This window comes from Megalops cyprinoides, chromosome 19 (genome assembly GCF_013368585.1).
Source record: "Megalops cyprinoides isolate fMegCyp1 chromosome 19, fMegCyp1.pri, whole genome shotgun sequence".
NCBI lineage: Eukaryota > Metazoa > Chordata > Actinopteri > Elopiformes > Megalopidae > Megalops > Megalops cyprinoides.
Genome location: NC_050601.1, coordinates 8,502,807 through 8,529,310, shown reverse-complemented (window position 1 = coordinate 8,529,310; position 26,504 = coordinate 8,502,807). Strand labels below are relative to the sequence as shown.

The following is a 26,504-nucleotide window of genomic DNA, read 5'->3' as shown; positions in this document are numbered from 1 at the left end:
CATGTGGTGCTACACAGTTGAAAGAGCTGCTAAGCTTTCATCCTTTTTGCCAAATCCCTCACTATTTTTAAGAAACATATGAATACATAGCTCTTCCCCACTCACCTGATCACTAGAATCACTACCACCAAAAGCAATATCTTATGTTCTAAACTCTGTTTTCTCTAAAAAATTAATGGTTTAATGCACTTGTGTCTCCACCAGCTAACTTGTCTGGCCAACTATTGAAACTTGCAGCACTTCTAATATTGTGTCTCTGTGTGTGTGGTTTACGCTTGTGTTGTACTCTGCTTCACTTGTAAGTCGCTTTGGATGAAAGCGTCTGCCAAGTGAATAAATGTAAATGTAAGTTAGCCCTCACTCCTTCAGCTGTGTTTGTGTTGTAGCTGATTATCGGGGGCCTGGGGAAGATCGATCTGAACGACTGGAAGGCCAACACGCGGCTCAAGCACTGCGTGGCCGACAGCAACATCGTCAAGTGGTTCTGGCAGGCGGTGGAGTCCTTCGACGAGGAGAGGAGGGGGCGGCTGCTGCAGTTCGTCACGGGGTCCACGCGGGTCCCCCTACAGGGGTTCAAAGCACTGCAAGGTGGCTGTCGTTTGCGCCGGGCCTAAAGCTCGTAACCCACCACACTGCACGCCCTCACAGACGGACCCTAATGAACGTCAGGCCCTCTCAACCTTAGACCTGGTAGACTTAGAGTCTGCAGTATCAACACCCTTTCAGGCACTTAACCACCTCATTCAGCTCATCACCATTTAGACTGAACCAGTTTAGCTTCCCTTCCCAGTTCAGGGGTTGTCCATGGTTTAAAGAGAGCTGAAAACCCAGTTGGCTGTAGCTTTCTAGGACTTCTTTTCCTGAAAAGCCCCTCAAGATAAATGGATGACTTCGTACATTTTGGTAGAATCTGTTTCCTCTCTGTCACCATTGGTTTTCTGTGTTAATCTTGCATATATTGCACTTTCAAATTTAACATTGCCTTTCAGCTATATAGCCCTCTGATCATGAACATCGAAAGTAAAATATAATTTTGAATATTATTCAATTTCAAGGGTAAACAAGGGTACCTTGTTTTGGTTTTGACTGTGCTGATTAAATCTCTGGATGTGAACCCTGTAGAGTAAACCAGCTTTGTGAAGATCTGGCAGGCGATATGTGCCCTCTGTGAATAGGTGGGGATCAGTATTAACTAGAATGCATGTTTGTAAGGTTCTACAGGTTCTGCAGGACCAAGACTGTTCACTATCCATTTAATAGATGCCAACACAGAAAACCTCCCTAAAGCCCATACTTGGTAAGTTTTAACACAAGATTATTCATGTTACGCTTCTTAGTCAAGTTACCTGTTCTGTTTACTGTAATAAACTGGCTAAGTCTGAAACAGCTTGTTGGCACAGTACTTTCTATGTAGACTGTTGGTTTCAGAATGGAGTGGTGGTATAGCATAGTGGTAAGGAGCAGGGCTTGTAACCATAACAATGCTGGATCAGTTCCCCGCTGAGGGACTGCCACTGTACCCTTGGACAAGGTGCTTAACCCAGAATTGCCTCAGTGAATACTCAGCTGTATAAACGGATAACGTAAAAATTGTAACCTGGATAAGAGTGTCATCTAAAAGTCAGTAGTGTAATGTAATTGTTGGTTATTTCATCTGAAAACCATTTTGATTCCTGATATTGGTAACATGTTGTATGATTCTGAGGCCCAAAGTGCCAAGGGTGTAGCTTGCTGAGAGAGTGTGTAGGGGGTTGCCTGTGTGTCTTCTACGCCAGCACGTACAGATTTACAAACTGCCTCTGCGTTCACAGCTTTAACCGCATCGACATCCCGCCGTACGAGTCGTACGAGAAGCTGTACGAGAAGCTCCTGACGGCGGTGGAGGAGACTTGCGGCTTCGCCGTGGAGTGACGGTCCCGCCCGTGCCAACCGCCCGGTGACGAGCAGAAACTACACCCAGTGGGGAGGGGGATGGGGATACGGGGAGGGGCAGCCTGGAGCCTCCAGTGGAGTAGCAAAGAGAAGGCCGACGGCACAAGCCTGACCTGCCAGCTCCACCCCCCAGGGGTCACAACCTGAAAACACTTCCTAAGAGTTCTAAGAGTATTTATTCTTTTTGTGTGGTTTTAAGACTGCATTAACACCCACAGGTTTCACTGACGAAAATGGAAAAAAAAAAAAAAAAGACAAAGGTCCCCTTCCTGAAAAACGATGTCTCAGAATCAACCTGTGTCTCGACTTTGTCATGGACATTTTTTGGTTTCTAGTCATAGCTTGATGATGATTCCACTAATCTGAGCTCCTTAGCTGCGGTAGGCAGTTGTGAAGCAGTGGCCATGTCCACAGGTGTGTGTGCTCTTTAACATAAAGCATATCTGACAACCAAGCCTACATCTACCTACAGCAAACATGCTCTGAAGGAATTAGTGCAGACTTAATACTTCAAAAATGTATTAATTAGGGACTGTATGATGTCTGTGTATGTATTTCCCCCCCTTTTAGGCCAATTGTCTTCTCCTATTATGCCATTTAAATATAATAGGATGACTTTGTACACTTCAGTAGTATCAATTTCCTGTCTGTTGACATGTTTTGAATGAGTTTGTCTCACCCAGTTGCTTGTTGCGTGGAATTTATTAAAGGAAAGGATCTGTCATTTTTTAAAAAAAGACTAAGATCATAACAGTGTGACAGCTAGTCTTAGACCTCCTTTAGGACTTATTGAGACAACAGCTGCTCAACGGCATCAACCAGGTGACCCACCTTAAAACAAAATGTACATCATCATAAATCATGTCTTTTTCTGACAGTTTAGTCAGCAACCGTGTACCTTTTCTTCAGGGGTCTGGTAACATCAAACCCAGGAAGTTAGCCCTTTAAAATTCATGGCTGTGTCCCACTATTGTAGCTTCAAACTTTATACTGTGATTTGCACATCTAAAACAAAATGTTTTACGTTAATTTTATGCATTTCCTTTTAGAATGCTTGTTTGGAGTGTCATAAGATCAATGAGGCTTAAAACATACATAATGGTATATTCTAGGAAGAGTACTGACGATTCTGTCTGTTGCTGTATTGTCAACAGTGGAGTCTCTGAAAATGATATATACAACCTATGAAACTGTACTAAAAGGATTCAATTGCTGCTGTTTTATTGAAGCAGTTGGATAGTGAAACCCATTAACAATGTCTAACAATTTTAATAGTCGTGCCGCTAATAGTCACATTTGTTTTTGTAAATATATTCTGTTAATTATTTATTTTTGTACTTTCATGGAAGAGAACAAAATACAGAAGGGTATTTTTTAAATTCTGAATGTTTTAAAGATTGATTATGGTGGAAAATTCTGTTCTGGCTCAAGAGAACCAAAATGTTCATCTTCTGTACCAGTGTCCCAACTACTTACATGTGCTCCAGTTCATTTAAAATCATGTAAATACTGAATTCAGCTAGCTGTCTAGCAACTGAGTCCAGCTAAACTGAAAACAAAATATATCATATAAAGTTCAGTAAAACTGGAGTAAAATTTTTGTTCCATAGCAACCATGTTCCATAACAACCGTGAAAACCGTGAACGTTTTCATTTTTGTTTTTTGGTTCTCTTTGGAAAACTTGGAGTGTTCCATTTCTACCTCCTTTATTTTTTGGAGTATAAAACTATTTTTAAATTTTATTAGAATTAGTATTAGTATTCTGTTTGTCTGAATGGCATGGGATGGCTCAAAGAAATAAGATCATCAAAGTAGTACATGCTCATGCTTTTTTTTTTTTTATAATGAAAACCCTTTTAAAAAAAAGCCCTGTGTGCTTTTTATTAAAATTAGGAAAATGACATCATTCTTATGAGCCTCTCAAATTGACCAACTTGAAGCCTTTGCATTTACGTCACTGTTGAGACTCGCTCTGGAGAAACACAGTGCAGGCAGGCAGTCAGTCATACTGGAGAGTAATTCCTCTCAGAATGAGCAACCCCAAAAGGATGAAAATGAAAACTAATAAACTCGAGTAATCTAAACATAAGCACATAACTTTCTTTTGCCTCGGAAACATTAGTGCAAGAGTTTAATCATAGTTAGTGGCTTTCTGTCCCATGTAAGCCTCAGGCAGGTCGTGTTTCAGACTGGTGGGCTCAATTTTAAAGTACAAAAGGAGGTCTAAGATTTCATCGTTCAGTGCTTGAAGTGCATGTGGCACTATGTTATATTTTGTACATTGTAAAAAATGAGCCAACTTTTTTAAGTGTTCTGCAATCACTTGATTTTATTTGTACTAATTATTTATTACTGTGTAATGTCCTGTAAGTATTGCTGCTATCATCATTTCCCCTACTCTTCAGAAAGCTGATTTGTGAAATCTGTACACTAATCTCTATGTATCAAAGTATTTAAAAAAAAAACTGCTGCTATTAAATTAGGTCAAACCGTAGAGGACCTTGAAGACAGGTGGAGTTAAGTGAGGCCAGACCCTGGAGGTCACATTCATGTTTGTGACATATGCAATAAAAACTGACCACTTTATATTCCTGTTCGTGTGTTAACATGTCATTTATTTTCTTTTTGCATTATTATTATTTTTTTTTTGCTTGGAGGAAATTGATATCTGTAGTGTTTGGGTTCAGTGTACAAACTGTGAAGACTGGGGAACTTTTGTCAAAAAGTTTTTATATATAAAAATGAGCAGGAGCCAAAGCAGTCCACAGATCTCCAATGCAAAGATGAAATAAATGTGCTCTTGTGTTGAACTGCATGGATGAAGTGTTGATGGGAATCGCGAACATGGACATTGCCTGTGACCTGTGCGAGGCGGCCATCATTTTGTGAAAGGAAGACTTTTTTTTTCTTCCCTCAGCACATGTGCATACTTTGATGACCAGTGTCATTACTATCTACACTTGTTACAGGTTGTGTGTGTTTCTTTGTTGGATGCAAAATTTAATGTTACTTCCTATTTCCTTAACATTTATGAGAAAGGTACAATGTAAATAAGATTATATAAAAAAATTAAAATGGAAATTACAGGACTTTCTGTTTTTACTTCATTTCTTATGTAATATTCACATGCTTAAGTAATCTGAAAATGTTCAAGAATCTGAAGGTGCTTATTTGTCAGAGATGCTATGGTTATAAAGCTTTTAAATCCTATACTGCTGTATGCTGTATTTAATAGTATGTGTCTGTCTCACTTAAGTAGAGGTTGATAGAGGTGTTTTGTGCTGTTATGTATCTCACAGTAAGAGATTCCTTGTTTAGGACATTGCAATCTCTTTGCTCTGTTCATTACATTGGACAGATATAATGCGGCACCTACAGATAGAAATTCTACTGTGTGATAATCACAGGTCAAGCTAGTTATCACGTGTGGCTTACTTACACTGTTTGCACCAGTGAGTTTCCTTTTACATGCCAGAGGTGGAGTTTGTGCTCAGATCTCCATTCTGCTGAACGGACGGACACACCTGATTAACTCCATGGAAACTCCAGTAAATGCCCAGTAACTATGCTAGCATAACCATGTCCTGTCCAGTTTTTCTGGCATTGTAAATCTAAAGTCCCAGATGTAAAATTAATGGCTTCCATGTGAGGAAGTTGGTTTTGAACCACTTCCTTTTATCTGAGATTGAGATGTCATCACGTCAGATGGGTGCTTCAGTGGTATGTCCTGTGCACAGTAAAACGTAATGAACCAAAGGAAAATCGCCACAAAACATAGCTGTGGCATTGGAACATTCCCGTTTCCATATTAAAAGCCAATCCCTTTTTACACGCAGAGTACATCAGCCATGCTCTGAGTGGTAATAATGTAAACATAATGAAAGGAAAGACTTCGTAAGCATAAAATCTAAAACTACCATATACCAGGAAACTAGGAGTATGTTGGAAAATTGCGGTATAGTTGCATAATAGTTTCAACATAATTGTTAGTATGGTCTGCTGTTTTGTGTGACGATGCACACGGATGCGCTTGAGAACATTGCAGTTTGACTGTTGCGCATGCATGGCTTACACTTCAGTCATCGATAAACAAAAATTATCTTTGCAGTAGTAACAGCACAGTACCTTTGCCGTGGTTTCAAATCATTCCACATTTCATTATTTGTCTGTGTCCGATTGTGTTGAGTGCTCTGCTGGAATGATCTGGAGCACTAATTGCACCAAACTCCCTCAAACATATTCATCCAAGGTGGTCTGGCTTGTTGTGCTTTGCGTGCTAGTAACATTTCACTGTGAGAAAATTGAATCCCTTGACTCTGGTCTAAATGCTTTCCTGACCTCAAATCAATATTAATTTACGCTGACAATCAAATAAAAGTGTAGTGGACACAGCTGGGTAGTGGTTTGGTGAGAAAAAAGGCTCAGGGCAAATATGAGCATATTTGTATCTAGCTCTCTTTTCTGACTAATGAGTGAAAGATGCCTGAGGTCTTGGTGGCCCAGTGCTTTTTGAAGGGGGACCATTAGTGCTGATTGTTGAGACAAGACCAGCGCAACTTTGGTGAGACGTATCATTCTGTTCACAACATTATAGAGGCTGCCCCAGTATGTGCTTATCTGTGATCAGGACTGCTGCAAGAAATTTGACGTGAACAAGTATCAGAATTAGCGGCTTCTTAGTGACTTTCTGCTCTTCAGATCTCTATTCTTCAGCACTTTGCAGAGGGCCCAGTGAAGGATATTCATGGGGACTCTGAGAAGTCTGCATGCGGTGAGGCCTCTTTCTGAGAGCAAGGCATGGAGGCTTGAGTGCTGCTGTCCCAGGAACTGCACAGCTACTGTGAAAATGCTACTCAAACTCAAGGTGTTACCATTACACATGCTTTAGGCTCAACTCCCATGACGCACTTAATGCGTGTGATCATGTTTGTGAGAAGATGAATGGTAATTCAGTTCAACATTTGGATTATTATGCGTTTCACATTTTTCAGGGTTTCCAAGATACTGCATACTGTACAGTTTAAGATAGTGAATAATACGCCTACACTAATTAATGAAGGTGCACAAACTACAAGTGGAAATTGTTGGGTGGGTGATTTACATTTTAGGGGTAATATTTACTGTTCATTTTTACATTAATATATTTGTAACATAGTGTTTGCAAGTTTGGTTCCTGGGGGAAACTGCTGAAGTACCTTTGAGCAAGGAACAACAGCTACCACCATAATAATTCAACACTGATGCTTGGTGCTGTGTGTAGGAGGAAGTATCATAATAGCCAGACAGTTGTAGGCTGTCAGATCCATACTGAACTAAAAAGTTACACGATGATATGATATATGATAATATCTGCACATTTTACCTCTCAGCCCTCCAAAAAATAATAAAAATAGCTGTTAATGAACAGTGCTAGCATGCTTCTCACAAGCACGCTATCACATTTACCTGGGCGCAATCTAATTCCTGTGATGCACCCAACATTTGAATTCATGGCATTTCTATGACACAACAGTGACTCTTCAGAATTAGATATCTCGCTATTTGCAGTATCTGATTGCCATTTTTAAGGCACTTTAAGTTATAAAGTTTTATTTTATGGCTCCTTTTCATATAATTCTCCTGTGAGCAGTTTTTTATTACTATTTTCTCAAGTTAAAAAAGAACCCTTTCAACAATTCCACCTTGAAATGTATGCCTATTGTTCAGACAACCAGGGTCTCAATCTCTTGGAGAACTGGCTGTCACAGTGTGTTCCAAAAGGAGTTCCAAAAGACCAGACCTTACAACGCAAAAGACTATAAACACAAATGAAGGCCAATATCTGGATTCAGTGGTTGATTCAGTCCCATTGGAATGTTTTTTCTCAGCACACATTGAGTCTTTTGAGACCTTTGACTTTATTTAGAGAATTGAAGCATAATGTCAAGGCCACAGTCTGCAAAAAGAGACAAAACAGATGTGTTTTCAGCCTCTACTGGCTTTGAACCTCCATAGATTATAGAGAAGACAGTATTGTCTCAATACTGTCTTCTCTCTACTGTTGTTGGTCAATAGATCCTTTTGAAAGAAACAATACTTGGTAAAAATATAGAATCCCAAATTTAAGAAATACAGTATTTTAAAGTATATTTTGCACCATGTACCATTGCAAAATGAAGCAATTGTCCCCACTTTCACTTATGGAACTGTATGCAGACATTTCAGAAAATATTTTTGCAATGCCTGTGATATAATATACAATAATTATTATAATAATGATAATTATTACAATATATTCTAAAACATATGCTGGAAAGTACATGCATAAATGTGGCAAAATTTTATATATTTTCATATACCGTATGTGTCTTTTGACAAATAAATGTAAGTTATTCCTTAGTTTTGTGATTTAGCATTGTTTTCTATCAGGGGTGATTTTGGAAACATGTCATTAATTGTCAGTACCATGGGGTATGTGCGGTGTTGTTTTTAAATGAAGAATCATCAAGGGTCCTGAGCCCTTTGATCAAGGTCAGTTATTTCACAGTTTATGCGCAGTCATTGAGTATTTCCAATTGGTCCACTTCTTTGTGAGATTTCATTTCAAGCCTTTATATGCATTTTACATACATTATATGCAACACATTGCATGTAACAATAACACCAAAGGGAGGCAGGTCTTGTTGAAAAGTATACCTTTTCGCAAAATAAGAGGTGTCCAACAGACTGAAATGAGTATACTACCCTAAAACGTGTCACTTGCCTTAAAATGCCAAGCCATCTGTACAGATTACGATAAGATTGATTACCATAAGATGATTTTACAACTGTATATTGGAGGAATATTTCAGGTAGTTTTCTCTTTACTCACATTGTAAAATTGTTAAGATTTTCACTACATGCCCAATGCAGTCTTCTGTTCTCTCAGAGCAAACAACAAATCCTTAAAACAGAATATCGTCTGCACCTATTTCTCAAGGTGAATGCTACAGTCAATTTCTGTAGTTACTTTGTATCTTCTCAGATTTTGTTTATTTAAAACCGCATTGTTGCTGTGTCATGCAGCCTGTAATTTAAACTTATTTGTACCCGATATACACGTCTGCATTTAAAACAATGGAGCCCATCTGAAAGGATCTGAAACTTAGTCCTATAACACCAGATCTCTTTAGTGTACGCCATTAGATAGCCCAAAGAACATTTGAAAAATGTGTTACTAAAAGTGGTCTGGAATGGTCAGGAGGTGAACATAATACAGTTTTTGTGTGCAGGGAGATGTTTGTATCTGTGCTGTGGAGAAGTGTTTAGTTAAAAGGAAAAGTTACGTATTCCTACACTTTCAGATAATGACAGAGATCTCCCTGCCTACCAATTTATCTTATGGAATGTTCCATTGGAACAGGGCATCATTTGAAGGAACTAACGTATCTGCCTCTTCCCTTAGACATAGTATAGCTGCTGAGGATTCTGTTCTGTGTCAGAAAGCTGCCACTGAGACCTTGAGGATTGTCAGCAGGCCCAAAGGTGTATGGAATGTTGGCCCCCATATTGTTGCTGCCATGAACCCCTGAAGTCGACCTTATACATGAGCTCATGTTTATATCAAACAATTCAAGCTGAACCATTGTGGAAAAACGATATGCTACAAGAATTCGTTTCACAAGGACAGACAGGGAAATGGCAGCAGTGGGAAATAGCTGTTTTTGTCATGGCAGTTCACTCATTTTTAGCAAGGTTTTCAAGGGTGCTGTGGAAACACAGCTGCAGGCTTCATCTCTCAGTTCTCCTAATTGTTTCAAAAAATGCCGTAGAAGAGCTTAGATGACAACAAAAAAATGTGCCCATGATGCAGTGTGATATTTAAATGGGAAAGGGCACCAATTCCTGCACTACATCAAGCATTTCAATTGATGGTAGTAAAACGTGTAACAAACTCTCTGTATGTCACTTGCTCATTTCTAAAAAAATTATCTGGTGTGAATTTAATCCTCAGTTTTATAGTCTGTGGTCTTCCTTCCATTTTGTGCGTTTTATATATAAATTGATTTAGGATCCGAGCACAAGGCATGTCACAGTTGTCCCCCCCCTTTTTTTTTTTAAAGACCCATTAGGTTTTCAAGTCTGTCGTATTAACAGCTGTTCTTACTAAGCTGTCTAAAATGACTAGGCTGCTGAACTGGAACAGAATGTTTCCCAGCACTCCAGGTCCCCACTGAATATGCAGAAGTCTTTCTGTGATGAATATGCATGGATGTAAGGGTGTGACTGGGGAACAAATATCACCGGCGAGGACAGTCTCGCAGGATTCAGCAGAATGAATGTGTTAATGGTGTTTAGGGAAAAAAAAAAAAACGTAGTAATATGATTGCTTGGAGTACATAGAAAGCGGAAATGGAGCAACAGGGAGCGTAAATTCTTGTGATGGATTTTATGATAATTTCTCCTTTGGTTCTCAAAGAATTATGCAATTTAATATTTGTTATATTGCGGTCGTTCATCAAAGCAGTCATTTTTAAGAGGCCGTCAACAGACTATTCATCATATTTAGTGCGTGGAAGCAGACACCTGTTTTCACAGGGATTTTGGACTGCATTAGACACTAGCTGCCAACGGGTCCTGTGTGTGTGGATGGAGAGACAGCAGCAGTTACACTCCATAGATCTTTGAAGTGTACCTCTGACCTGCCATTAAATGGCAGGAAAGTTAAGCATATTGATGTTACCTGGCAGAACAGCTTTGAAGAATGGCTTCCTGCAAAAATGAACATTTATAAAAGTGATGTAGCTTTTCTATGAGGCGTCCAGAAATCCCCTTAACCTAAGGTATGAGTTAGGAGAGGGCATCCAGGTGAGCTGTCCAAACAGCTATTTAGCCACCATAATGCATCGCACAGAGCTTCCGAATGTTCCACAATAAAACATCAGTTATAAAACAAGTTGGAGGGGAACAACTGGCTATGTTATGGGCGATAAGCTTGAAAATATTGAGTAAACAGTGCTATAGGCAGGGGTGGACACCCCAGCTTCAGAAAGTAAAAGTCCTGCAACATATTTATTCTAGCAATTCACTAAACAAGGTGATTTCACTAATTAGCTCCTCTACCTGGCTGAAGGGTTGTGCTAATTACATTCAGCTGGTGTAGTGCATGGGTGGAACAAATATGTGGCAGGACTTTTACTTTCTGAAGCCAGGGTGTCCACCTCTGGCTATAGGTAACATGTCACTTGTGTCTCTGAGAAACAGCGGGCTTCCATTGAGCCCAAATGTCGAAATTACGCTACTGTGGTGAATCCACAATGCAATTTACTAACCAAAAAATTCATTCAGCTCTTAATAGGCATAATGGTAATGGTGGCTATCTCTACTTACTGTCTTGTCTTTCTTTGATCTGCTAAGAACATGATTTGACTGTCTAGTTAACATGCCTTTTTATGAAGAACTCAGTCTGTTCCAGAACAGCCGTAAGAGATACAGATTGCTGTTCCCCCATATTACGCCATCTTCTTCATTTGAGATGGATGCAGTGCCGCTTGAATGACAACAGCTAATATACCGCACGTACCGTCACAGGGGCAGGGAAAATCTTTCCGCCTCTTAATGCTCCTTAGAGGTTCTTGGTTGGTTTCACGATTGTATAGTCTACTAAGCACCCCATAACTTTTTCCACACGTCTCAGTTTCATAGCAGACGTGTTGAAGACGGGTTTGAGCATTAGAATAAATTAATGTCTGAGCTGGAAAAATAAATGAAAAAACTATTTTTGTGTGTTGAAGGTGTTGTGTGGACAAGTGGTTTTGAAAATTAATTGCATTAGAGATTTTCCACATATTTTCTTCCAATGAAATACTCTACATCCTAAAATGCTATACAAAGGAAGTAGCAATCATTAAATTTCACCTGCGTAAAATTATCTGTATGTGTCTCTGTGTTTATGTTGAAACATTAATTCTGGGTGATCATAAGTTGTAAGAAGACAAAAATGTTGAAAAAGAAAAAAACTATCAACATGTCAGCTGTTACCTTTCACAAAACCTTATTAATTCATTGAGCTACCCTTTGGCGCTTTCAATTATGCATATACATGTTTGCTACATGTACATTTTTGGAAATGGAGAAACAATGGGTCACTGATAGGCATTGCATGCGTGTTAGTGTGACTTATAGTTATGCTGCTTTTATCGATCAGTATTTGTCACTATATACAGTACCAGTCAAAAGTTTGGACACACCTACACATAGAAGGGTTTTTCTTTATTTTTACCATTTTCCACATTTTAGAATAATAGTAAAGACATCAAAACTATGAAGTAACACAAATGGAATTATGCAGTCACCAAAGAAGTGTTAAACAAATTTTAGATTCTTCAAAGCAGCCAAAAACATTTTTTTCATTAAAAAGAAATTCATACGTAGACAAACATAAATAATAAAGCCGATGCCTGAGAAACACATTTCAAACATTTCTTTAAGACAATGTCTTTAAGATATTGAGAAACATGCATTCAATCAGGTGTCTTTTCAAACTTTTCACTGGCATTGTATGTTACAGTGCTCGGAGAACATAATGTTCTATGTTTTATTATTTAGCACTTTGTATATGCTTATAGTAGCTTTTGTTGTACATGAAGACCTGTTTCAGCCTGACGCTTTGTCACTAATGTGTGATATGCTATTCTGCACCTGTGCCTTTGTCTTTCTCCTCTTATTATTTTCTCTATTTATATCTTGCGATGACAGCCTGGTACGTGGCATTGGCTGGGTAAGTAAGTAAATAAATAATATTAGAAACATGTGGAGGATTAAGGCAGGCATTGCCTAATAGCCTGAAATCCTTATGACCTTCAATAAAGTTTGCTACATGAGCACTGTCATTGCTGGGATGTGCGAATGTGAGATGGTCTCGGTTGCCAAGCCCTCAATAATTTGTCCGTCTCATAAGCTGTTCACAAACACTCATTGCTTGCCCATAGATATGAGAGCACGTCTGCCTCCAGACTTTCATTGACAGTTAAAGGAAAAAGCTGTTTGCTTTGAGGTTCTGAGCCACGGGTGATTTAGGTCTTGTCAGTCATCTCATCTTGCAGCACAGCTACTGAGCACCACAACTAGGCCTTGTTTGGTCCAGTCAGAGGACGATCTTGGGTTGGATGCCACCCTGCAGGGATGCTGAAGCCACAGACTCACCTCGTAAAGGTGACAGATTAATGGAGGCCTCGGAGCCAGAGATCATTCACTCCGAGTGCTCCGCTCTTAGTTGGCTTCCCCTCCTTACTCTGTGTGTCGGTACAATCTTCCTAATGCAACGTGGGCTTTCACATTTCACATTTCACTAAATGTCACCACACAAAGAAGGTCAAAATGCTGCGCTTTATTCATTCCTGGAAATGTTCTTTGCTGTTCCACTCGATACGCTAGTAGGTGTTGCTAATATGAGTATAGAATGTTGAGGCTTGAGCCGGGAAAATGCATATGAGGATTAATAGATATGCAACAGGAGAATTCGGAAACCGCTTGGCAGCACTCACTTGTATCTTCATCTGCACTTGAGTGCTTTACATCTCTAAAGCATCTTTCGCCAGAGGGCAAAAGGAGAGACACTTATTTCATTTCAAACAGCCAGCTTCTCGCCGAGAAAAGGGTTGCGATAAATTGTCTCCAGTCTTCTGGCCTGGGGTGAACACCTGCTGTTTTTGAAAAGAAGTGGAGCTAAAGCATGCCACAAAGGCCCACATCCCTGTCTCCGGCACAGCTGTGTGACTACTCACTGAATGAGCAGGTGACAATCCTCTTGATTGGCCAAGATTTATGTCACCATCATCATCATCATCATTAGATTTCTCTTTTCACCAATTTCTCACCTTAAAATTGAAAGTGACAGTAACTAGCAGTGTAGCCTTCACTAAAATGAGGGAAATGTGTGACTTTTCAACGCTGAGAGTAGAGCGTGAGAATGATTATTCCAGGTTTTTATATATGAATTTTTCCACTTTCATGGTTGCAGCGGATGCGTGTACTCCCTCAATGTTTGTGTAAAAATGAAAAATCTACACAGTATGTGTTATAAATGGCATTCCATTTAAACATGTACAATGTTCTGCAGCACATGCTGTATGCCCATGCAAACAGTCACAAGGACAAATTAAATTGCAATGACGTATTCTACGTTTTATTGCAAATATTAACAGAGATTATATTTGCGACCACATGGAAAATGAGGTTATGTTACTGAGAAAAAGGTTTACTGCTGGGGTGTGGCGGAGTGCGTAGAAATCCACATCATTTTCGAACATGGCTGAGCCCTAAGCGGTTTCCTGTCAGATTATTTCTGCAAGTAAACCATTAAAATGAAGGAAGTAAAAAATGATGATGGAAAATATTTTTTGTATTGGACTGTTTGTAATTAATTTAAAAAAGGAAAATGTTCCACTCCTAAGCCTGCACTGACCTTTCCTGATGTTGGTGTGCTGTTTCAGTGCAGGTGTGGTGCAATCTCAGCCAAAGTTCAAGAATTTTTTTTTTCATTCTACCACCTTCATTCACATCAAGTGGCTAAATATCACATCTGTCAATCAGACTAAGATTCTTTCTGAAAGAAAGCAGTGCATTTTCTCACAGTAGGGGCAATCTTGCATCAAGACATCTTCCATTTCTCCATCAAGCAGATGACTGTCTTTGACTTGTCCACTTGAATTGATCAACGTGACAGGATTTTTGTAGCAGCAGCTTCTGAGATTCACTGAGCCTCAGGAGCTGGCATCAGCTTCTCCTTTTGACATGATGCCAAAGCCAAGATTAGGAAGGACAGGGAAGGAGAGTCTACAGTTCCAGTCAGACTGGAAACTGCAGTGCAAACAATATCGTCTTAAACAAAAATAACCAAGATTTTTTTTCCATTTGGGTGAACCTTTGATATGTAAAACTAACTGGCACAAACAGGAGGCCAAAAACTGGACGGAGGTTTAGGGTGTTCAGAAAATCTTCAGAACATTTTTAAATATTAGAATTAATGAAATGAGTTCTGTGTATGGAGTGATCATAAAGTTCCAAGCTATTTCTGTGAAGACATCTTTATTTCAACATAAAAGTGTAATATTCATTTCACATGTCCCAGAATGATCTCAGAAAACCATTTTTGATCCTCTTGAGTTACACCTGAAAGTGAGAGAAGTATACTCGAGAAACAGTACAGTAGTATGATATTCAACTGCTTAAACAGTCAAAGTAAAGTACTACATACTCTAATAGTAGAGTAGTATAATAAACAGTTACTGAATATCTAATTTTTATAGAGAGTTTTGGTTTTTGGTTTTTCAACCAAATAGATTAAGATTTTATGTCCTCCCTGTATTTAATTCCCACAAATGTATTAGGACCTAATAGTTTTTTAACATAAAACATGGATGTCCCTGTTCTTTGTTTTGCCTGACAAAAATATGAGCAATGCAGTGTTTAGTGATTGTGATTAAAATGAATTTTGTAGCAGTCCATGTTCCGCTGAGCATTAGAACAAACTGTAAAACAGAATTCTTTTTGATTCATTACATTCAGCTGAACTCACCCTTTACGTCCTCTCTTGCCTAATATTATAACCAACCAGTATCCCCCTATGCAGAGAAATAAGCTCTGTGTGTGGGTGAGGCTGTTATGACCCTGGATTTGATTTGCTAGAGTGCTATCAGCTTTTCAGCTTTTTTATTTGCTATCTGTATGTAATGTGAATTTTAACAATACTCAAGAACTGGAAAGAAACCATATTCTCCACTTTAGCCTTGGGACTCATTCATCAGTAGCCATATAAACAAAGTAAATGGAAGAGTTTTACCGATTGATTGATGCAGTCCTTTCTCTAACGATGGCCCTTGACCTCACTGTCTTAGCTGTTTAAAAGGCAGCGCTGCTCTGTATAAATATTGACTATTTCATATCGTTTAAATGAGAAACATGGAACAAGACGTTTAAAAAGTACAAACAAATCAAAAGCCCGCCCTCCCATGCCCGTTTGATATTGATCATCTTGTAAAGAGTTATCTGACAAACAGAGGAAGGACACACAGTCCTCCAAACGCTGCTGTGTTTATGACACTTATCTGCTTAAAAGATGCCCTTATTCAGAATAACCTACATTTGACCCCATGTCCATTTCTGCAGCTGAATATTTATTGAGGTGATTCAGCTTATCTACCTTTTCTCAAGGGTACCAGAGCAGCGTCCTTCCCGGAATGTGACCCTGAACTTTTAGGTTTCAAATACAGTGCTACACCAACTGTTTGAATGTGCCACCTTCAAGTTTCAAAATGACTACGAGGATATCTGTGAGAAAGAAGTCTGTTATGTTTTCTGTGTAGTTGAGTGGCAGAGGGATTTGACCCAGCGGAGAGAACACAGCAAAGAATGATGTTGTGTTTGAGCAAACAAAGATGCTTCAGTTCATTCTAAGAGGTCAGCCTGCAAATATTTGACTCAGACCTTCTGCACCTTTGTGAAGGTTGTGATTTTATTAGATCCTTTCCTAAAGATGCATGGCAGGGATTGCACTTCATCAAGGCAACTGTTTTTCCTACCTTAATAAAAGAAAACTAAATTGTGTGGAATATGATGTTACAAATATGATTGATATGTGTGTACCCCGAGGGCCTTCATTCTCAAAGGCTCATCGTGTCTCCAAACAGATGCATTTGCTCACAAGGTATTTTTTCAGCTCTCAAAGCAAACCGTTAGTTCTCTGTAATTAATCTCATTTATTCATCAGTGGCTCTAGGAGGAACTGGCTCAGCCATTCCCAATGCTTATCAACTATTGTGAATAAAAAGCCACCCACATAACGACACTGCATTCCCACAGCAGTACTTCAAAAAATAATTCACTTCTGAGCTTCACCAAAATTATTTTTCTTGATACAGCATGCTTACTGTATGTCCCTATCCTTCAAATAATGTGTCATCAATATATGAGGGATAAGCTGTATCTGTGCTGTTGAAATGAAGCATTTGCATATCTCCATTAAAAACAAATCTATTTAATTCTCTTGCAGGTGTTCCTCCAACATCAATTTATTTCAAATATCGATTTGTTTTAAAAGAAATCTATACAGGATTTCATGTGCTAAATCATTGCAATATTAGCTGTGTGAGACTTATTTCCATTTTCCCTGTTCTTAATACATGGGACATCAAATATTAAATGTATTATCACATGAGAAACACTGATGAACTTTCAACAACTCATGAATCTGGACTTGTGACATGGCACTGGCAAAGTCAGCTTACAGATTCTGTTGAAGTAATCACCTTTCTGAGGTTAAATATCTACAGTAGTCGAGCCTTCATAAAGGACTTCATTCAATCAAAACTCTGTACACCTTGTCCTTTGGGTAGCAGGTCAGACCAAGGGATTTGTTTTAAGGTTTCTTACACATTATAGTGAGGTCAGCAATTCCAAAAATGAACAGAACAGTTGTTTAAGATTACAAAAACTCAAATCAAAGTTAAGAACAAAATGCATTGCTGTTACACTGTTCAGGGCATAGATCTTAACCAAGTACACACACATCCCATCATAGCCGCTCGAGCTGTGACCCATTTTTCATCTTTATTAGGATGAACGATGGGCCACCCCTCAGCAAACTTTGATACCAAGCCAACTGCAAACCTTAAACTACTACAAAGCTTACAAATGGATTTAAAGAGTTTGATAGATGGTAAATGCATTAAACCTTAATGTTCTGGTTTCATTCCCCTTGGGGAATTACAGCTGGTGCCACTGCCATCAGCGCATGCACTGCTGAAAAGTAGATTTGGGAGACCCTTAGAGAAACTGGATTCTCGCCAACCCTTCCCCTGTACTCCTGTGACCAATACTGAGTACCGATCCAGCCAGGAACCCATTAAGCTGCCTCTTTCCCACGTTCCTTGTCTGAGGCCATCAGAAAGGAGGAGGCATCCGTTCTCATGATCTGACAAAATATGGGTCATTTGCTTCAGGCTTTATTTTAATGTGTGGTGCATGGATAATGTGTCAATGCATTGCCACTTAAAATGGCATAAATATTCTAATAATGAATTACATTTGTTTTGTTGAGAACAAGCAATCATCCAAAATCTAAACCTAAGAGAGCCCACCTTTTGTATTTTGCTGGAATGATCCCTCTTGCGCTGAAGAGTAAAAAGGAGTCTTCGATTCTGAGCGCTTTGTGTAAATGAATGCCTCAGCTCTGCTATTCCATTGTTGCCTTATGCTGTCCATACTGATCTTAGGATCAGGCCTTCTGTAGGAGAGCCACCTATTTAAAAAGATAATAAATTATTATTATTCAATAAAAATACATAGATAAAATATAGATAGAAATAATTTCAACATTTTCATGGTAAACAGTAATTAAGGCATCACACACGTGAAAATTTGTAACCTTTCCAGGAAATTACGGCAGAAGCAAAACACCAAGGTAATTGCCATTTCTCGGCATATCTATTCAAAACAAGGCTGTAGCTCATGATAAAAACAGCCATGATGATGACAAAGCCCTGACCCACATTCATAGTGCATCCAAAGTTTCTCCTGCACTTGGAACGAGAGGAATTCAAATTCAAGTGCTTCACTGCGTGGGTAGATTCAAATAAAAGCTTTACAAAAAATGTTTTGAAAGGGGGACTTCAGCCCCTTGCCCTTTTGGTCCTAAAGTCAAAGGTACCATTTCCCGCCAGATCGACTGTCAGAGTAGCCATTGTTAAACCCTGCCCTTTTCTTAAATTTAAGTCCCTGCCCTCCACAAAGTCTGCACATGGCCCTGCATATTATTATTCCCATTGGAAGGTGTCTTACAGCTCTAAAGTAGGATACACGTGTACTTACAAACAGCAAAAAAGCTCCCCGAGTTTACATTCCAAATGAATACACAAGAAAGCATTAACCACAAAACTCAGTGGAATATGTAGTTTAGGCTTTACGTTTAGAAAATCGTTTCAGAAATGATTTTAATGCAACAAAGACCTGATTTAGGCAGAAGTCCTGTAAACACCTTACTTTGATTATTTAAATGTGATTAAGATCTCAGGTGCAGTTAACATATTTGCAGCAAGACATGCAGACTACTCTGATCTCATTAAATACATTGAAGGATTATTGGAACATGTAAACACATTAATTGCTCTTCTTGGCCTCAATTAAAACTGTGCTTGGCTGAGAGAAGAGAAACAGCCTTTTCCTTTACGGCTTTGCTAATGATGCCAATGCCAGCGAGCTACATCTACAAGAAAGAAAGTAAATGGCAAAAGCCAACCTTTTTTCAATTGAAACGACACTGATTTCATGCTACATGTCTTGAAAGACATGAACAATATAGGATGTGTAATGATGATGCTTTTGTAAGTTGCTTTGGATAAAAGCGTCTGCTAAATAAATAAATGTAAATGTACATCTGAGAAAGGAACTGAATGATGGTAACACAGGCAGTGCTCCTGAGCACTAACTGAAATAGTGCTCACCAGAGATAAGTGGTCATAGAGGAGCTGATTACTTTCTTTGTTTATGTAGTAGAGAAGCTGGCCAAAACTCCTCACATAAATGAACAAAGGCTAAAAGAAAACAAGAACTTATTTTAAACTCCAACAAACCAAGAGAAAGAAACCAGCCCACACTAACCAACAGCAAGGACAAAACAAGCCTCTCTCCTGCTCTCCAGCCACACCTGTATTTAAGCAGCCTTCAATTAGTCAGGTGTGGCTTGTTAGCCAATAGGCTGGTTTCCAGATACATTCCAACATGTGTACACAATTAACATTTAGTTTCTAGGGAGAGGGGAGGGCTCCCCTTCACAGTATATCACCAAACACCTACAGGATACTGCAAATGATGGTGACTCACCTTGAAAAGGGGTGAGCAAGGCAATCAACCTGAAAAGTGTTGAAAGCTTAGTTGAAAGTGTTGAGGAAAACATCTGATATCTGATGGTGATGTCATGCATATAATATGAAATTCCTTCGGAATATTGGATCCCAAAAGACCAGATAAGGGGAGATCCCTTCACATGAAACTTGAATGACAATTCCTCAGTGGACCCACACTGAAAATTGAGTGAAAGCCACACAGCACAGTAAATCTCTGGTTGGCAGATATATCAATTGATCTTAGGAAGAAAATGTGAGTTCCTGCATACCTTAGTGGAAAAAAAAAAATTCTGAAGTGGTTTAACACATGAGCCAAACTAATCTAATCTGACACGATATCTTTCCCCTCAATATCACCTTCTATTTATAAAGAGGAACGATTGAGTTTTGTGACCCACAAAAGCTGCTCTGACACGAGGGTGTGATGAGTGCAAATTATCAGCCAGCGTGAGGAGAGAAGGGAGCTCTTGGATCTCTACAGGCTGCCTGTGCGTCTATCCCAGAGCGCTGCCTAAGAGAGATGCTGCTCCACTCTGTGATCTCCGTGTTAGAGATAACATGCTGCGAAATGGAATCAGTGTCCTGGACAATATTCTGATTGTTTCGCCACTGTGTATCAGAGGGTGGTTTCACCCGTTTGTTCAAAGCTTTGTTTTGTACCTACAAAGGATACACTTCTGCTCTTTTGTGCTAAGAGTGGGTGCTAAATGAATGTAATATAAAGGCCATTACAGTGTTTCCTTCTTGCGGTTATGAGCTAGGTTATGAGCAACTGAACATGTTGACAGCTGGTACAATAGGTATAAGGAAAGTAATTCTGCATTACATCACATATGCTTCTCTAGATACTGTTCTCTCTTTGGTTGCACCTTTCAACTGTTGGTATGCAAATCCTACCAAAACCACCTAAAAGCCCAAACCAAAAATTATTTGTCAAATGAAAATGAAGCAAAAGAAAACCTGACCTATTTGTTAAGAGATAGGATATGCGTGATACACTTATTACAATGTACTTTTTCATTCAAGTGTTAAAATCAAATATGCAAAGAGAACAGTCCGGTTCCATTAAGTTTTTAAGAATTCATAGTCATTCCAGTGCTTGGTCAGTTCTCTCCTTTGTATGTTTTTTATGGTTTATTGAATTAACACATTTCACATTTATGCACCATGGTCTCTTTGAGGATTGATTGATAAGCCTTTCACTAGTTTTTAAAGTACGACATGACCTTTCCTCCATGAGATTAATAACGTTCAACTCCATGCACATCGTTCCAGCTACGCTCCATGACTCCATGACAACCTACGTGCTCGATTGGAATGAAATCTGCCCACATGATAAAAGCGACTGTTAGATGTACGAGTGCACTATGTACAATGATAAGGAACGCGGCAATATTTTTAAAATGTTGTCAGTCTTTGGAGAGTGCTTACTTATTTGTGCTAATTTTGCTGTAAAGGTCAGTGAAAACATACTGTAATGCACGCTTTGACAGACTCACCCATATACCGTCGGTGATACATGAAATTAGAAAAGAAATTTTGTTTGAACCAGAGGCGTTTAATTCGCTGCACATAGTCATCTGCAAGAAAAATGGTCGGAAGGGAATCAGCTCCCAAATGAAATCTGGAGCAATCAAGGAAAAAAAAAACACTGACCCAACTTCTCTTTTATGCAGTGCCAAATATAAAACGAGAGAGAAAACAATTCTCGTATTTTCGTTCACTGTTCACGAACACGCTTTTGTTTCTGGCATTATTACAAAACTTGCTTTCTACAGTAAAGCGACCAAAAGAAAACGTAGGTACGTTGCAACGTACTTATAGATAATGAAAACGTGGGAAAAAAAACTAACATCTGTTGCTCGTTTGCGTCATGATGATGTTTAGAAAGGTCGAGCGGTAGGTTCCTGGGTTTAGTTCCCTTTTGTGCGAATAAGTGCTTTTTTCCTCATGTTTATTAAGCGGAATCCCACCCATCCCAAGTACCTGCCGATACAGAATTGGCATCGCTTCATGCATCACCAGAGAACGGTCGAGGGCAGGCGCAAAAAGCATGCTGCACTTCTTCAAACAGGTGCAAGCCGTATAAAAGGATTGGAACTTAACTATCGCGGAGTTGCTTTTGGAAAGATTTTGCACTTTACCTCTCGCATGTTAACGGGGTAAAACACAATGACTTATTTTGGGACTTATTATCATTGTTATCAGCATTATCATCCATAAAAGTTTACCTTCGAACGGAAATGCGTATTTCGTGTCTGTTGTTCTCTGCGAAGCTCTAGCGCTGGATTGTCAAAACATTAGATTCTAAAAATGGCTAAGAAAGTTTCCTTGGACAGCATGAATCAAGTGGGGACTATGTATGGCAAAGTATTGTACTGTATTAGCATCATTGTGCCATTTGCGGAGTAGAAGGTCTACCCTCTGTCTAAGAAGCAATCTCTTTAGTTTTGGGGAAATGGGGTCAGTCGAAAGCGATGCAGCATTTCCTTGGAGTCAGATGAACGTCTCTGTGTCACCCTTCGGCAATGTATCATCTCCGGAACCTTACGCAGAAACCTCCGGTTCTTTCAACGAGATCTTCATCACGTCTTTACTCGGGACAATCTTAACGGTGATGTGCTTGGTTGGCGTGGTGGGGAATATCTACACTCTGATCATAATGAACATTTCTGTAAGAGTAACTGGCTCCATGTACGTTTATATCGCGAACTTAGCTTTGGCCGACTTGTTGTATCTGTCAACCATCCCCTTTGTAGTTTGTACTTATTTTGTGAAAGACTGGTACTTTGGAGACATCGGATGCCGGATTCTGTTCAGCTTGGACTTCCTCACCATGCACGCCAGCATCTTCATCCTGACAGTTATGAGCACGGAGAGGTACCTGGCGGTTGTGAACCCGCTCGACAGCTTCGGCAGATCGAGACACTACAGGCGATCTGTCACCTGCGCAGTTTGGCTCGCGTCTTTTTTGTTGGCGCTTCCAACCATGATCATGATCGATCTGAAAAGAAATGTCAAAAACGGAGAGGTGAAACACATGTGCCACCCGACCTGGCAGATCCACGCCTACAAGGTGTACTTGACCGTGCTATTCAACACCTGCATCTTGGCGCCTGGGGTAATCATTGGCTATTTGTATATTAGGTTAGCCAGAACTTACTGGATGTCACAAAGCGCAGTGCTCACGACCAAAGAAATTAATCGATGTCCGAAACAAAAGGTCCTATACATGATCTTCTGTATTGTTCTCATTTACTGGGCTTGCTTCTTGCCGTTTTGGTTATGGCAGTTGCTTAGCATACACTACTTTGAACACGGAACCCTTTCTCATAGAACAATGATGTACATAAACTTCGTTGTGACCTGTCTTGCCTACAGCAACAGTTGCATCAACCCATTTCTCTATACGTTGTTAACAAAAAATTACAAGGAGTACTTGAGAGGACGACAGAAAAGCTGTGTAGGATTTAAGAGGAAATTCAGGCATTCCTCTCAAAGGTCGGTATCTTCTGGAAGTAATCAATTCACAGATACACTGACGGTCACACACTTAAAAGGTGTCACAGGTGCCAGCGATGTTTGAATGTATCAGATTCCTGGATGCGCTGTAAGCACATAGCGCGTCGGATGGTTTAGATGCCAGTAAATCTCACTTATCCATACAAGTGTTGAACAATATTGCTTTAGCTAAGAATATTTATGGTAATGGACAAGTGGTTACTGATAAATTTAAGTCCCGCGTCTCACATGTAAGTCACCACTTGTACCTTTGACATTTACAAAGAACTAAGTCCTGACGCCTGTTACTGCTATAACTGTCCCAACTTACTACTAACCGTCTTTGAGAATGGTTTGGCTTTCAATTCCACTTGGCTTAGGTTATTAGATGAATATTTATACTTTTGATTGGATGCGTTTCTTTGATAATACAACTAAATGTATTACGCTAAATGTATGCAAACTAGTTTCCATGTGTGCCCTCCGGCACGAAAACCAATTTGCATGGTTCTGAGTGAAAACGCCCTGGTATACTGTAGATAGGACTCATCTCTGCGGGCATATTGTTCGAATATATTGAAAAATTTAAAATTAATCCATCTGTGGATTTAATACCTAGTTAATCGAACTGGACAAGCTGAATCGTCGCGATATAGTTGCGAGTGAATGCCTGTTATGATTACGTTCGAAGAAGGGATGTTAGCTGTAGAAAATTATGTCTAAAACGTTACATAAGCAAAATCATTGTAGGCCGATGTCATTTTGAAAGAGTGGTTGGCAAAAGCTCTTTTTCGGGCATCTGGATACACAAGTAAAAAGGATACCAGACTCACAAAATTGTCACTTGTCACAAAATATAAACAAATACAAAAGTCTACATTTACCGTTAGCACTGTGCAGCTTTTCAGTGTAATTGTTACTTTGGTTTTGTGTCTGTGAAAAGAACTAGGACACTCTGTGGGGAGTACAAATACTCACAGTTTAACACTGCAGGGTAGTCACATACTTATTGCATTATTTGCCATTATCCCGAGCTGTAAGGTGAAATACAATCCATTTTCTCTACTATGAGGAATGTCACTGTTGGAGATTTCAGATGTTTACTTGTGGTCCTCATGATCCAATGTCCTAAATGTTTTAGGGGTGCTTCTTAACCAATAGGTGACTGGAATGACCAATGGTTCTCATCCCGTGTCTTAAATAAAATAACAGTTTGAATGGAACCCGGAGATGGAAATTTCTTGTAAAATATGTAATGTTCTTATTTTTGAGCTCTGGTGACTTAAATTTGGGTAATGTTGCATTTGTTAACAATGGAAATTTTGTAAAATCTTGTCCATTTTGACCATAAAATGTAGGATCATGCATGAAAGTGTTGTGTACAATGACTCAGAATATGAGAACATAAAAGAATTTGAGAAAAGAATAAAATTTAATTTGTATGAGGACTGGACAAGGTCACTGTTATGACAGTCCCCCGGTTCTCATTGAAATTTATGTCTATAATTTTTTTCCCAAACCTTAGCGGCTTTCTTTACAACAAGTGTACAAGTTCAGATTTACATTGCAGCGGAGCCTTATTGTAATGCATTGGAGACAAATACTTCACAGTGATAGAAAAGGTCACTCTATTTGTGTCAAATGAATTATTAATAATCTTTGAACATGACACGACCAGAATTTAATACAAAGGTTTTTGAAGAATGCTCTCAGTGAGCTGTTCAGACATGAATCATAAAATTGCCTCGCAGTGTATTGTGGGCTTTCCCCATGGTGGCACTCTGAGGAAAAGCAGACTGCTGAAAAGCTGTAAACCCAGGTGGGAGTGTTGTACTTAACTGGTTCATTACCCACTCTATTTATCTGAACCCATCTTTTCAAGAAGCTGAACAAGTGCTCCTTTTGTCCTCAAAACACTGAGCACTCCACAGACCAACACATTGATCCTTCTTTAGTTACTCAGTGGAATTATTTGCTTCATTTAAAATTATAAAGGCAGTTTTTTCTTATTAGCTTGTATTGATGTTTGAAAGCTGGTAGTGGTACCTGAAAGCAAAAAACAGTAAATGTAAACTGTAAACTATAGATTTGTTTCTCTGACCATTGCTTGTTGATGTGAGGCTATTTGCTTTAGGTGTAAAATATTTCTAATAAATGTGTATGATGGGCTGTAACCAATAAACCGGTCTCAAGTGTTATTTTAGAATTTGTTCCATTCTCTTGGGAATTTCAGATTATTTACATAAGAAAATAAAACTGAAACATGTATTCAGATGAACTTTCAGGTGGCTATTGTCTGCTGTATGCTTTTTGAGTAATACATGCAGAAGAAACAATGCTAACAGGAGGTGCATCTTCACTGCATGGTAGTTAATATCACTCAGGCCTATTAACCATCTTTCTTGTGACGTAAACTGAGTTTTTGTTTTAATACTCTAATATTATTCTCCTCAATTATCCACAATGGTTTATTTTTAATTGATTTTAATATTTAATGTTAATGTTCTGAGCACAATGTTAAATTGCTAATGAATTGGACAGAAATGATACCCATGTATGCATAAAGATGACTGAAAGCTGATTATCATCTGCACTTGAAAGCCTCTTGGTTCTATTGCGATTAATAGGACATCCTACAGTGAGTGTTCTTGAGACCTGTCAAGAAGGTGTTGTTATGGTCATAGTAAATAAGCAGCATGAATTTTACATTACTAAATGAGAAACATATGACCTTGTATTTGGTTGCTAAGCTGAGAGGCTCCGGTGTGCGAAATCAATTTCAACCGAAACTACTGATGTAATTTAATGTTTTAAGTCTGATTTAGTTAGAAAATTGAAGCAGTTCTGCTGCTGTTGTTTCCATGCTCAAAATCTAAATCATTCATAGTGTAATTTGACAAAGCCATTGGGGTTTGATGGAAGAGGTGGTTCAATTCATGTTCTTAAGAAAGACTGGCTCCCATCAGAGCAGAACACTGAGGTGGTCACACATTTCAATACAAACAGTGCTTCGGTGTCTCGGCTGAAGCCCAATAGGAGTCATCCAGTATTGGGACTATGGCTAATAATTGGTCAATTGGGAAATGCAGTGGTTTAAACATATGCAGGATCTTATTAGAATCTATTAACTTAGTTCTGTGATAAACAATATTGGTCACTTTGGTTGGGGATATCTTAAACATGGAACATATCACTTTACATATTGAAGG

General features: G+C 39.1%; 2 protein-coding genes across 3 annotated transcripts in view; both read left to right on the top strand.

Annotated features, from left to right (window-relative positions):
• smurf1 (SMAD specific E3 ubiquitin protein ligase 1) overlaps nt 1-2,138 on the top strand; it is a 29,042-nt gene extending 26,904 nt beyond the window's left edge. Inside the window, exons 16-18 of one of the 2 annotated variants that reach the window (XM_036552512.1) lie at nt 387-588; nt 1,222-1,297; nt 1,812-2,138. In XM_036552512.1, coding sequence (XP_036408405.1) covers nt 387-588; nt 1,222-1,297; nt 1,812-1,911 — 378 coding nt within the window. In that variant the 3' untranslated portion in view covers nt 1,912-2,138. Of the gene's footprint in view, nt 1-386; nt 589-1,212; nt 1,298-1,811 lie in introns of both variants that reach the window. The other variant, XM_036552511.1, reaches the window with a different exon arrangement.
• A 20,156-nt stretch (nt 2,139-22,294) lies between these two features.
• On the top strand, nt 22,295-23,614 carry LOC118795109 (urotensin-2 receptor-like). The gene has a single exon (XM_036553471.1). The coding sequence runs from the start codon at nt 22,295-22,297 to the stop codon at nt 23,378-23,380; it is 1,086 nt and encodes a 361-aa protein (XP_036409364.1). The 3' UTR covers nt 23,381-23,614.
• Nucleotides 23,615-26,504: the final 2,890 nt, after the last annotated feature.

What these genes read in the sequence shown, in the direction of transcription:
- LOC118795109 (XM_036553471.1), top strand. Translation starts at nt 22,295, where the DNA reads ATGAACGTCTCTGTGTCACCCTTCGGCAATGTATCATCTCCGGAACCT.